The 11,843-nt window shown below is 46.4% G+C and overlaps 1 protein-coding gene, 1 long non-coding RNA gene and 2 pseudogenes across 3 annotated transcripts; 2 read left to right on the top strand and 2 right to left on the bottom strand.

The window, feature by feature from the left end:
- The first annotated feature begins 744 nt into the window (after positions 1–744).
- LOC101760021 lies at positions 745–3,439 on the top strand (annotated as a pseudogene).
- Positions 3,374–4,598, bottom strand: LOC111255818. The gene is made up of 2 exons (XR_002675848.1): positions 3,970–4,598; positions 3,374–3,827 (listed from the first exon to the last, which is right to left on the bottom strand). It is a non-coding gene; the product is annotated as an uncharacterized LOC111255818 (long non-coding RNA).
- On the top strand, positions 4,583–6,659 carry LOC101774988 (annotated as a pseudogene).
- LOC101775398 (pentatricopeptide repeat-containing protein At4g21300) lies at positions 5,755–11,278 on the bottom strand. 2 transcript variants are annotated; one of them, XM_004983918.3, is made up of 3 exons: positions 8,347–11,278; positions 7,794–7,967; positions 5,755–6,580 (listed from the first exon to the last, which is right to left on the bottom strand). In XM_004983918.3, the coding sequence occupies exon 1, from the start codon at positions 11,038–11,040 to the stop codon at positions 8,632–8,634; it is 2,409 nt and encodes an 802-aa protein (XP_004983975.1). In that variant the 5' UTR covers positions 11,041–11,278; the 3' UTR covers positions 5,755–6,580; positions 7,794–7,967; positions 8,347–8,631. The 2 variants fall into 2 exon arrangements, with proteins under 2 accessions (XP_004983975.1, XP_004983976.1); XM_004983919.3 differs by having other exon boundaries at positions 7,794–7,961.
- Positions 11,279–11,843: the final 565 nt, after the last annotated feature.

Below are 11,843 nucleotides of genomic sequence, written 5' to 3'. Positions count from 1 at the left end.
AACCTAGAGACGAGTTAGCTATGCAACGGGCAAGAGGAGATTAGGGCGGACACGGGCACAAAAAACAGGAGAATTAACAAGACTTTAATTTTAAGTCGGTTGGCCTTTTAGCTTCTCTTGCTTTAGCTACGAATTAAGTACATTTTTAGATAATGATTAACTAAATACGTTGATGTGTTGAATTGAAATTTGCTAAGATAGGAGCACCAACAAATATGAGACGTGCAGTCTGTTGTGCATCTCCGTTGCAGAGTTTCCACTCAGTCAGCCACTGATGACTGATCCACTATAAAGAGACGAGGTATCGGACGGTAGTTAGCAGAGTACAAGAAACAACCTCCTAGAGTCCTAGTAGGTGCTTCTCACTCAGCAGCTCACAGCTTTTTCTCAGTTACCATCTCTGTTAAAAAAAGATAGGATGCCATCGTTTTCTCAAATGGTTTGTTGGTGGTGGATTCCGTTGCTCGCGGTCTTGTCCTCTCCTCTTGCCACAATATATTCAGGTGATGGCGACAAGTAATGGATGGCTCTGGACTCCGTCGTCGGAACCAGCTAGGCAATGGAACACAATAGTCACCAGCTGCCATGGACGAGCTCTCCTTCGGCAGCTGCTTGTCTCTAGCCACGGTCCTCCTCCCATTGCTCTTGCTCGTCGTCAGCCGAGCGTTGGCGGCCATGGAAGCTCCCCGTCATCGGCAGCCTCCACCACCTCGTTGGCGCGGCCCCACCGCACCGCGCGCTGCTCCGCCTGGCCCGCTGATGCTGCTCCGGCTCGGCGAGGTGCCCGCCGTCGTCGTCTCCTCCCCGGAGGCGGCCGCGGAGGTGATGAGGGCGAACGACCCCGTCTTTGCCAGCCGGCCGCGGGGCGCGACGGCGGACGTCGTCGGCTTCGGCGGCAGGGGCCTCATCTTCGCGCCCTACGGGGAGTACTGGCGGCAGATGCGCAAGGTCTGCGTGCTCGAGCTTCTCAGCGCGGGGCAGGTGCGCGGCATGGAGCGCATCCGGCAGGCCGAGGTGTCGCGCCTCATCGAGCCGTCTCCCTCGCCGCCGCCGCGACGCCGGCGAGGGCCGTGGTCGACCTCAGCCAAGGCCTGACGGCGCTCACCAACAACGTCATCGCGAGGGCGGCGTTCGGCGGCGAGTGCCGGCAGCAGGAGGCGTACCTCCGGGAGATCGAGATGGTGGCGACGCTGGCGGGACGGTTCAGCCTGCCGGACCTGTTCCCGTCGTCGCGGCTGGCGAGGTGGCTGAGCGCCGCCGCGCGTGATCTGAGGAGGAGCCACGCCCGGGTCGAGCGCATTATCGCTGGCATCGTCCATGAGCACATGGCGAGGCGGAGTGCCTCTCCCCTCGGCGGTGCCGGCGTTGAAAACGAGGACCTGCTCGACGTGCTTCTCCGGCTGCAGGAGCAAGGATCCCTCACCTTACCCCTCACGACCGAGATCATCGGCGCCGTCATATCCGTAAGTGCAATTAAAGACTGAATCTCCCACTATTTAGTTTTAGAGTAAAATACATGACCAGTCCTTAAACTTGTCCAGTGTATCACTTAGGTTGTCATACTCTCAAAATACATATTTAGCTCCCTAAACCTAGGCTCGAATATCACCTAGGTCCTGTACTCTCAAAATGCATCTTACTCTCTAAACTTAGCGTGTCATATAGATCTCTAAACTCTTAGAATACAGTGTCATCCCACTAATACAACATGATAAGATTAAAGTTTATGCTTTCAAGCGAGCTATTACTTTCATATTGGCACAATTTCTGACTTGTTGTATAGCTCCTTCAGCTTCTCCTAACATTCATCTAGTATCTTATAAACCCCTAACTTTAGTTTAGTAAGCGCAACTAGAGTTATTCAAATTTGAACAATCTTCCAAAAATAATAGAGCACGCCTGTCATGCGCACCTAGCAAATAAAGATATTGCCTCCGAGTAAAAGATTATTAGTCTTTCTAGATTCAACACATTAATATTCTCCACAGTGTGTTGAGTTGAAATTCACTTTATTTGAATATGATTAAATTATATCTATGTAAAAAATAAGTTTTTATCAATTTAATCGAGATGACGGATGCTTTTAGAGAGTATATGTACTTAGATGACACCGAAGCCAAGTTTAAGGGGCTAGATCTACATTCTGAGAGTACAGGGACCTAAATGGAAACCGAGCTCAAATTTAGGAAGCCAGATATGCATTTTGAGAGTACGTGGACCTAACTGACACAGCCAAACAAGTTTAAGGACCGACTATGCACTTTACTCTTTTTACAAGTACTTTGATTGTAAGTGCATCATTTGTTCAACAATCAATACAATAACTTGTGAGTTAATAATACCATTGGATTCATTTTCAAAATCGCTTGCTAATAAGTATGATTTCATAACTATTACTGAAATACTGTGCACACTTATCGGTACTGTACACTCAAACTAGGCCCTAAGAAAACAGAGGTATCAAACAAAGTCAAACAGTACTAATGCAGAAGTATGATAGACAATTACCCATTTCCCAGCAATCGAATTAATGCTCCTCCATGTATAAGACCAACCGACACCCCCTTTGATTTTTTTTATTTCTTGCATTGTTAGCACCTGTAAGTATCCACTGTTCATGCTTACAATTATTAAACTTCGCATGATTCCAGGACATATTTGGGGCAGCCACAGACACCACGGCCACAACACTAGAATGGGCCATGGCAGAGCTCATCAGGAATCCACAGGCAATGTCAAGGGCAACGAGCGAAATTCGATAAAAGCAAGGGCAGGGAAGAGTTACTATTACCAACGCAGACCTTGGCGACCTCCACTACCTGCGGATGGTCATCAAGGAGACTCTAAGGTTACGTCCAGCTGCTCCGCTGATTCTTCGCGCAAGCCAAGAGAATTGCCAAATCATGGGGTACAACATACCCAAGGGTTCCTCCGTCTCCATCAACACATTCGCGGTCGCGAGGGACCCAAGATACTGGGACGACGCCGAGGAGTTCAGGCAGGTTCGAGAACAGCACACTTGACTACAAGTGGACAGACTTTGAGTTCATCCCTTTTGGAGCTGGGCGTAGGCAATGTCCAGAAGCTTTATTTGCAACCATGATAATTGAGCTTGCACTGGCGAGTCTCCTGTACCACTTTGATTGGGCACTTCCTGATGGCGCCGACCCGAAGGTGCTAGACATGAACGAGGTTTCCGAATCACAGTGCGCCGAAGGTCCAATCTCTGTTTGCTGCCAGTCTTGCATTTGGGTCACTGATTATGACACTCATGTGGAGGAGACATTGAGCTGCAGGCTTAACTTTTTTTTTAACGAATCAGGCAGTAGAGGTGCCGATTATATTAAAAACAAAAATAAGTCCAGACTGGACAGAACAACAAACAACATCGGTCGGTTGGATTAGGACATCAACACGCGCCGCACTAACTCAACTCAACTCTCAACAACACCGGCCGGTTGGATTGGAACATCAACATGAGCCGCACAACACAAAGCACCACTCAACTCAATAAGCGTTACTGGCCGGTTGAATTGGAACGTCAACACGTGCCGCGCAAAGTCTTCGCTCTGCCGAGCTTCTCAACTTCACCACAACTAACCTCATCACTGCTGCACCATCGTCGGGCCGCCACTCCACTGAACACCACCACCGTGACACCACTAGTAATCCATAGTACTTCGTGTCTTGGTTCAGTAGAACAAATACCATGAGGTTACTAATAGCAATCTCTGCTGCGATTTCTGATGTCATCATCCAGTTAGTACTTACAGTTCCTCCAAACCAAAGCTTCATACAGTAGCTTGCCCGCTTGTCATCTAAGAGTACTTCAGTTCAGAGGAACAAATATATAGGGACTGAAATTAGTAGAGCATAACTCCACAATGAAACTCTAATATTGAATTGCCAATCAAGACATTGCAAGACAATTATAAGATTTAGTGCTATCAGGAAATGTTGCCCTGGTACCTGGACATGGACATAAATGTGCAGGGACCGATAGCTCTAGCCTCTAGCCAGCAATGTTTCTTACCACTGCACCACCTGCCTCTGATCCCATAGCTCTGAAGTGCCCGCCACCACCCCTGACATCTGATCCCTCTAAACCTGGAGGCTTGAGGTCTTGTTGGAGAGCTCAGCAATGACCCCAACTCCGAATCCCAACCCATCATCACTCTGTTGCTGAAGTTCATAGATGATCCCCAATCAAGCACCACATCTGTAAGGCAAGGAGGCAATGAAGACTGGCACGGACAGGCACCTGGTAGGTGCAGGGTGCTGCAGAGCACACAAGAGGGGGGTTTTTTTCCCTTTTTTTTTTGGAACATACAAGAGGTTTTGCTTTTTTCAATGTGATAGCGGCACAGGGAAACAGTTGGTTGACAAGAGATTATCTACTTCCTTATGTCCATTTCCTCCAAACTATAGAAAGATTGGACTCCGTTGCTCGGGTTGCTGTCATTTCCTGTTTGAAGCAGACACCACACATAAGTCAGAAACTTCCCACTTTCCTTGCTTCTTCTCATAACTCACTGTATATGTATTATTGATCCCAAGAACAAAGCAAAGCTCATCAGCTGCCATGGATGACCTCTCTCTCGGCAGCTTCTCCCTAGCTGCCCTAGCAGCGATTCTCCTCTCCTTGCTCATCAGATGTGCTTTGCCCGCCAGGAGCGAAACCAGCACCAGGCTTCCACCGGGCCCATGGAACCTCCCCATCATCGGCAGCCTCCACCACCTCGTCGGCTCACCCCCGCACCGTGCCCTGCTCAGCCTGGCACGCCAGCATGGCCCACTGATGCTGCTCCGGCTCGGTGAGGTGCCCACCGTCATCGGCTCCTCCCCGGAGGCTGCAATGGAGGTGATGAAGACCAATGATCCCGTCTTCGCCAGCCGACCAAGGGGTGCGATGCTGGACGTGGTCAGCTTCGGTGGCAAGGGGATCATCCTCGCACCCTACGGGGAGCACTGGCGGCAGATGCGCAAGGTCTGCGTGGTCGAGCTGCTCAGCGCTAGGCAGGTGCGGCGCATGGAGCGCATAAGACAGTCCCAGCTGTCGCACCTCACAGAGTCCATCTTCATTGCCGCGGCATCGGCTTCACCAACCATCGTTGTCAACCTCAGCCAGGGGTTCACAGAGCTCACCAACAACGTCATCTCGAGAGCGGTGTTCGGCGGCAAGTGCCAGCAGCAGCAGGAGTACCTCCAGGAGCTCAGCATCGTAACGATGTTGGTAGGAGGGTTCAGCCTGGTGGACCTGTTCCCATCGTCATGGCTGGCACGGTGGCTGAGCAGAGCCACGTGCAATCTGAGGAGGAGCCACGATCAAGTCCAGCACATAATCAGCGGCATCATCCAGGAACCCAAAGAGAAACAGAGTGCATCTGCCTTTCCTGGTCATCAAGACGAGGACCTGCTTGACGTGCTTCTCCGGCTGCAGGAGGAAGACTCCCTCACCTTCCCTCTCACGATGGAGATCATCGGTGCCATCATCTATGTAAGTGCATCAAAACACTAGAAAATCAATCATACGTCCAAACTGAAACATATTAAACATTTAAACAAGATCAAAGTACTAAATGGTATAATTAGACAATTACCATTTCTCCGCATTTGTATGCTTTCTCTGTTTGCACATGTATAATATCCAGTCCAGTACACATCCACTTTTGATTTCTTCCACTGTTTACACATGTAGGGGGGGCAGTCATGCTTACAATTGTTGAACTTCGCATGGTTCCAGGACATATTTGGAGCTGCAACAGATACCACAGCCACTACACTAGAATGGGCCATGGCGGAGCTCATCAGGAATCCAAGGGCAATGTCGAGGGCAACGAGCGAAATTCGACAAAAGCTAGGCCAGGGAACAGCTATGATTACCAGCAGACCTTGGCGACCTCCGCTACCTACGAATGGTCATCAAGGAGACCCTAAGGTTACATCCTGCTGTCCCGTTGATTCTTCGTGCAAGCCAAGAAAACTGCAAAATAATGGGTTACGAGATTCCCAAGGGTACCTCGGTCTTTGTAAATACATTCGCGGTGGCAAGCAACCCAAGCTACTGGGACAACGCTGAGGTGTTCGAGCCAGAAAGGTTTGAGAACAGCACACTGGACTACAACTGGGCACACTTCGAGTCAGTTCCGTTTGGAGCTGGACGTAGGCAATGTCCAGGAGCTTTATTTGCAACCATGACAATTGAGCTCACACTGGCGAATCTCCTGTACCACTTTGATTGGGCGCTTCCTGATGGTGCAGACCCAAAGGCGCTAGACATGGGAGAAGTGTTCGGGATAACTGTGCGCTGGAGATCCAACCTCTGTATGCTGCCAGCCTTGCATCTGCCTCACTGATCACGATACTCATTTAGAGAACATATTTGCCTGGCATGCGTCCTTATAAGACTTGGTTCATTTAGAGATCATATGGTTGCAGCAACCTCTGTCCTCTACTATGAGTTTTTCATGTCATACTCCATTCAGTGCTTCTAGTTCCTCCAAAGTCCAAACCAACACTTCCTGTAGTAGCTCTGATTATTACCTAGAAGCTCCTCCTTGTAAATGTACTGGGTACCAACCTGAATAAAAAAATGAAGGGGAAAACAAAAATCAAAGAGGGAGGGGACTGAAATTGAAAGAAAATAAACAGTAATCCTACATGGCTCTCCACAATGAGACATTAATCAAGACATTGCAAGACAGTATAAGATCTAGTGTTAGCAGGAAAAGTTGGCCTGGGCCCTGGGGCGTGGAAGACTGCCCCAAATGTGCAGGGATAGCATTAGTCAACAATCATTCTTGGCGTTGTTATATTTCACACTCGCAAATTATCGCTGATTTGGAGCCTCGGGGAAATATGCTCTGCATCCAATTGGATATGCCGCAAACATTATTTCGTCAGCTTATATGTGTGCCAAGCTACTAACTGCAAATGAGTATGGCCCAGCCTGATCAGTGTGACCCCACTTGAGTAAGTGGCCACTAACCAGGCAGTTGCAAACTAGAACTGAGTGAGTGCCGCTAAACAAGACGGCAGATCAAGACGTGTTTGAAAAGATTCCTCGCACAATAAGAATAGATGGAAAAGGCAGCAGTTGTTCAGATTCATATTATTGGAAGTTGGAACTTCTAATAACATGGTGGTGACCCTAAGTAAATTTTCGGGATAAGGCTTCAGATACTTTGTAGTGTTGCTTTTAATTTGGCTTTTCGAACTTTTGGCTCTTTTATTGAGCTTTCTTTCACACTTCTTGTACATAATTTCATTTAATATTTATAAATCAATGCCATAGTATGCCCAGACTTGTTATCGATGGTGTGGTCAGATTAATCCATTTGCTTTTAAGCAGATGCATTACTAAGTTAGCTACTTCAATAACTGACGGAATACAATTATTTAGTGACAAACAATGCAATGAATTGAATGACAATAAATGTAATTCTAACTTGGTAAGCTAGAGTTGCTTGGTCTGGACAATGATTCTTAGTCGGGCCTTTGTACCCTAGCAATAAAATCTATAGACTTTTAATCCTGGTGATAGCAATTAATTCGTGGTTGAGCCTCATACCTTTGCAAGTTTATCTATAAATATTTCATGATTCATATATGTACGCACAGAAAATAGCCCTCACGTGAAACTAGACATTACCATTCCACAACTGGTAGATGGTATTCTCCAGCATATTTTTATTTGTGCAGTTAAATGCAGAAAAAAGAATGAACTTGACAAGCTCCCAACTAGAATGGTAAAGACGTAAAGCGGTTATGGGTGGCAAAGATGTGTCACGAACCTCTTCAGAAAGCCAAAAAAAGGCACACCTGGTTCGTCACACCCTCCATTGCAAAGCACATAGTTTTTGTGTGATCCAGTAGGACATTTATGTAACCTTGCTCATGGATGATACATCCAAGCTAGTACTCCTTCCCTTTTCTATGACAGTTTAAGAAATGTGTGCCCACTGCTCCTACAATGAAGAAATCGTTATCAGAAACATATGGCGTTAAACATGAACAAGAATAAAGTTATTTTACTCCAGGACATCATCATGTCATACATTTGGTAGTAAGTAATCGTACAACAGAATAAAGCCTAAAGTCCCAAGCTACTTAGGTAGGCTAACTGGCTAAGCAATCAGAAACTGCAAAGTACACTTTACTATAGAAAATGCCTACAGCAAATGATATGGTTTAATTTTAGTCACTTCAAGATTTTTATTGGTCAAATAATTTTCAGAAAATGCTCAATATCCTGGAACCAAACATAGCTGTTTTGACCTTCGAATAAGACTCAACAAGAGAAATAATGTAAAGCAGAAAAACCAAGCCAAGCCTTTGTTATCATACCATTGTCTGCTACTTGTGCTTTTCGAAATTCAAATATCCAGCTTGATTCTTGAAGGAATGAAGCAATAAGTATGTCCAAGCAAGATGGTTCGTCTCCTTTTTCCTCGTAAGAAGTAGATAGAGCACCTGTGTGCGTACTCAGTGAAGGAACTGCAAACCTTACATTTTTCTACTAAAATGGTTCAAGCTTTGAGCACATAACATAATTTTGCTCCATATCGAGATTTAATGGTTCTTCAAGTGCATGGTAAAGGCACCATTTGTATGTGACATTCATGCACTTCTTTAACGCAGATTGTTAGCTTGCTCCACTGATTCAATCAAACTAGAACCAGGAAGTTTTCTCAGCCCACTTTCTTTTGCTCTATTCCTTATATTAGCTGATTTATTCCACTGTCCTTTCTGAGCAAATACTTCCGAAATCAAAGCATAAGTACCTGGATTCTGTTGTTCGAGCTCAAGGAGCTCATTGCTAATAATCTGCCCAAGCATTGTATTTCCATGATTTCTGCATGCAGAGAGCAAAGCACAAAGTACACTAGATCTGTCATTTAAGGTAGATAACTTAATGAGCTTGTATCCTTCTTCGAGATGCCCTGCTCGACTCAATAAGTCAACAATGCAACCGTAATGCTCTTCCTGTGGAAGAACTGAATACATTGAGGTCATCGACTGAAAAATACGCAAACCCTCCTTAACTAGACCAGCATGACTGCATGCAGAAAGCACTGAAGAAAATGTTAATCCATCAGGATTAATGTTTCCTTCCTCCATTAGCTTGAACATTTCAAGCACCTTAAGATAAAATCCATGCATCCCATAAGCACTGATCATAGAATTCCATGAATCTAGGTTTCTGTGTTCCAAACTTAAGAACAAATCTACAGATAAATCCAACCTTCCACATTTGCCATATGCAGTTATTAAAGAATTTATGGTCTTTGTATCTTTCTCCAATAAGGCACGGTAAACAAAACAATGAATTTGTTTTACACCTTTCAAATGTCCAAGCTCAGACGCAGCCTGAGCTGCAGTCATAACAGTGACAGAATCAGGCTTCTCGCCATATTGCTGCATTAATTGACATAACTGAACTGTTTCTCCTCCATGTCCACAGGATAAGCATCCCATCATCATGGCTGTCCATGAAACCAAATTTTTCTTTTCCAATGAAGCAAATACAATCCTTGCTGCTGCAATCTTTCCACAACTGGAATACATACGTATAAGTTGATTTGCAATGTCAACATCTGAACAAAAGCCATGCCTAATTGCAAATCCGTGAATCCACCTCCCTCTAACGAAATTTTTATCATCAGCAATAGCTACAAGCAGACAACGAACAGTCACAGAATTTGGTGCAACACACTCGGCCATCATCTCTTTGAGTAATGAAATGGCTTCATTGGCCATGCCACTTTGGAGATAACCGTAGATCATAGCATTATAGGAGACGACATCTTTAGCCATCATTTGATCAAAGAGACGCCTGGATCTCATAATTCTAGTGCATTTGAAGTACACCTTGATAAGAGCTGTGGCCAAAACTACATCTAGAGGGATAGATCTTCTAATTAGGTAGGCATGAACACTAGCAGCACAGCCAGAATTGCGTAGCTCAGCACAAGCAGAAATTACATTTGCATAGGTTACAGAATCTGGAATTACCTTATGCTCATGTAGCGTGACAGAGAAATGGTGGATTGCACTTCCACTCTGTCCAGTTCGAGCAAGACCAGCAAGCAATGCATTCCAGGAAGCCACAGATTGCATCGAATTCTTCAATACAGCAGATGCTAATTGGTAAGCTCCACATCGACTGTACATGTGAACAAGGCTGGTCTCTAGAACTTCATCTGAGACACCAATTCCTCTCCTTATGGAATAGCAATGTACCGATTTGCCTTCTCTAATTGCTCCCAAATTACCAGCAACTTGCAGCAAGCTAACCAGAGTCACACGGCTTACTTCCAAGTTTCTCCACAGCATGTCACTGGCAATTTCAAATGCATTCCATGAAGTAGAATCCATATTTTCAGAATAACCAGTGATCATCGAGGTGTAAGAAACAGTATCCTTGTCCAGAATCTCTTCAAATGCCTTCTCCGAATCATCCATCCTGGCAAGCTTAGAGTATAACCTGACAAGAGAAGAACCAACAAAATTATCCCTACTGAGGCCAAGCTTCAGTGAGTCGGCATGCATTCCTTTGCCCAGTAACAAATTTCGGAGCTCAGTGCAGCTTTTCAAGCCAAAAGTAACAGTTTTCTCATCCAAGCCAATCTGGCGCAACTTCAATCCCCTGTACAAAAGAATAGCCTCCTCTGGATAACCAGCTCTAAAAATGTCAACCATGGCCGAATTCCACTGGGCAAGATCATCATTCAGAAAGCCTTCGAAACACAGCCCTGTCTTGGACAGGACACCTAGACTGGCGTAACAAATCAGAATTTCAGGACCAAGAATAACATCCCTGCCAAGTCCAAGTGTCAGAACGCGAGCATGGAGCTTCTTGAGAGACCTCACATCTGCGCAGTTTTGGAACAACACAGCGAACTTATCAACATCGCATGGCCTACCATATCCAGAATTCGCACCAGCAATAAATCCCGATAGCCTCCTGCTCAGCTTCAGCGCCGCAATCTTATCGGTCCTTGCAGCGACATTCCTGGATAGAACTCTTATTGCTAGCATCCTCGTGGGGACGGACGCGCGCAGGAGCTTGCAGCGAGGCCGTGGGAGCTTGCCGTCCGCGGGAACGTCAAGCCCGGACCCTGGCGAGGGGTACCGGCGGGCAGCCGCTTGCGGTTGGCGATGCAACCCGGGGATGCAGCGTCGCACGAGGATCGGCGGCGGTCAGCCGCCCCTGCGGGCTGCGGCGGCGGCGGCCGGTGGCGCCTCCCGCTTTACCCGTCAGGGCCGGCGGAACGGCTTGAGGCCTGAGTCGGGGGATTTGGATGGGAGAGCGCGTGTAACCGTAATGGCCTAATGGGCTATGTGATGGGCCAAATTGGACCTCCACACTAAGGCCTGTTCGATTTTTTCGATTTTTATTGGGTAGGATCACATAAAAAATCATATTAATTTGGACATTTCGAAAGGAAAAAAGTTTGCACTTTCAGACACCGGTCGGTCACTATAAATTTTTTATAAACATGTTCTGTTGGTAAGTTTGGGAGTGAAGATATGTAGCTTAAGTGACGATAAACGAGTGAGGTAGCTCTATCTTCTAACCTACTCCGTACCTTTCACTCAATCCAAATCCAACTTAGTGCCTCTTTGGCACGGCTTTTTGCCCAGGTCCTCCTCCGGCTTATTGGCTCAGGCTGCCAAACGCTTGTTTTGAAAAGAGCTTCATGGATGAAGCTGCAAGAATCCCCACATTCATGCTCTTTGCTTTTCAACGTGGTGGACAAGCCAAAAATACTAGCTCACACTGGCTCATCCCCTATCCCAACTGCTAAAAGACGCATGTGCTCCTAATATTTCATGGAATT

The sequence above is a fragment of the Setaria italica genome, chromosome IX, assembly GCF_000263155.2.
Source record: "Setaria italica strain Yugu1 chromosome IX, Setaria_italica_v2.0, whole genome shotgun sequence".
Taxonomy (NCBI): domain Eukaryota; kingdom Viridiplantae; phylum Streptophyta; class Magnoliopsida; order Poales; family Poaceae; genus Setaria; species Setaria italica.
The sequence above is the reverse complement of the archived record's forward strand: the minus strand, read 5'-3'. Positions and strand labels throughout refer to the sequence as shown.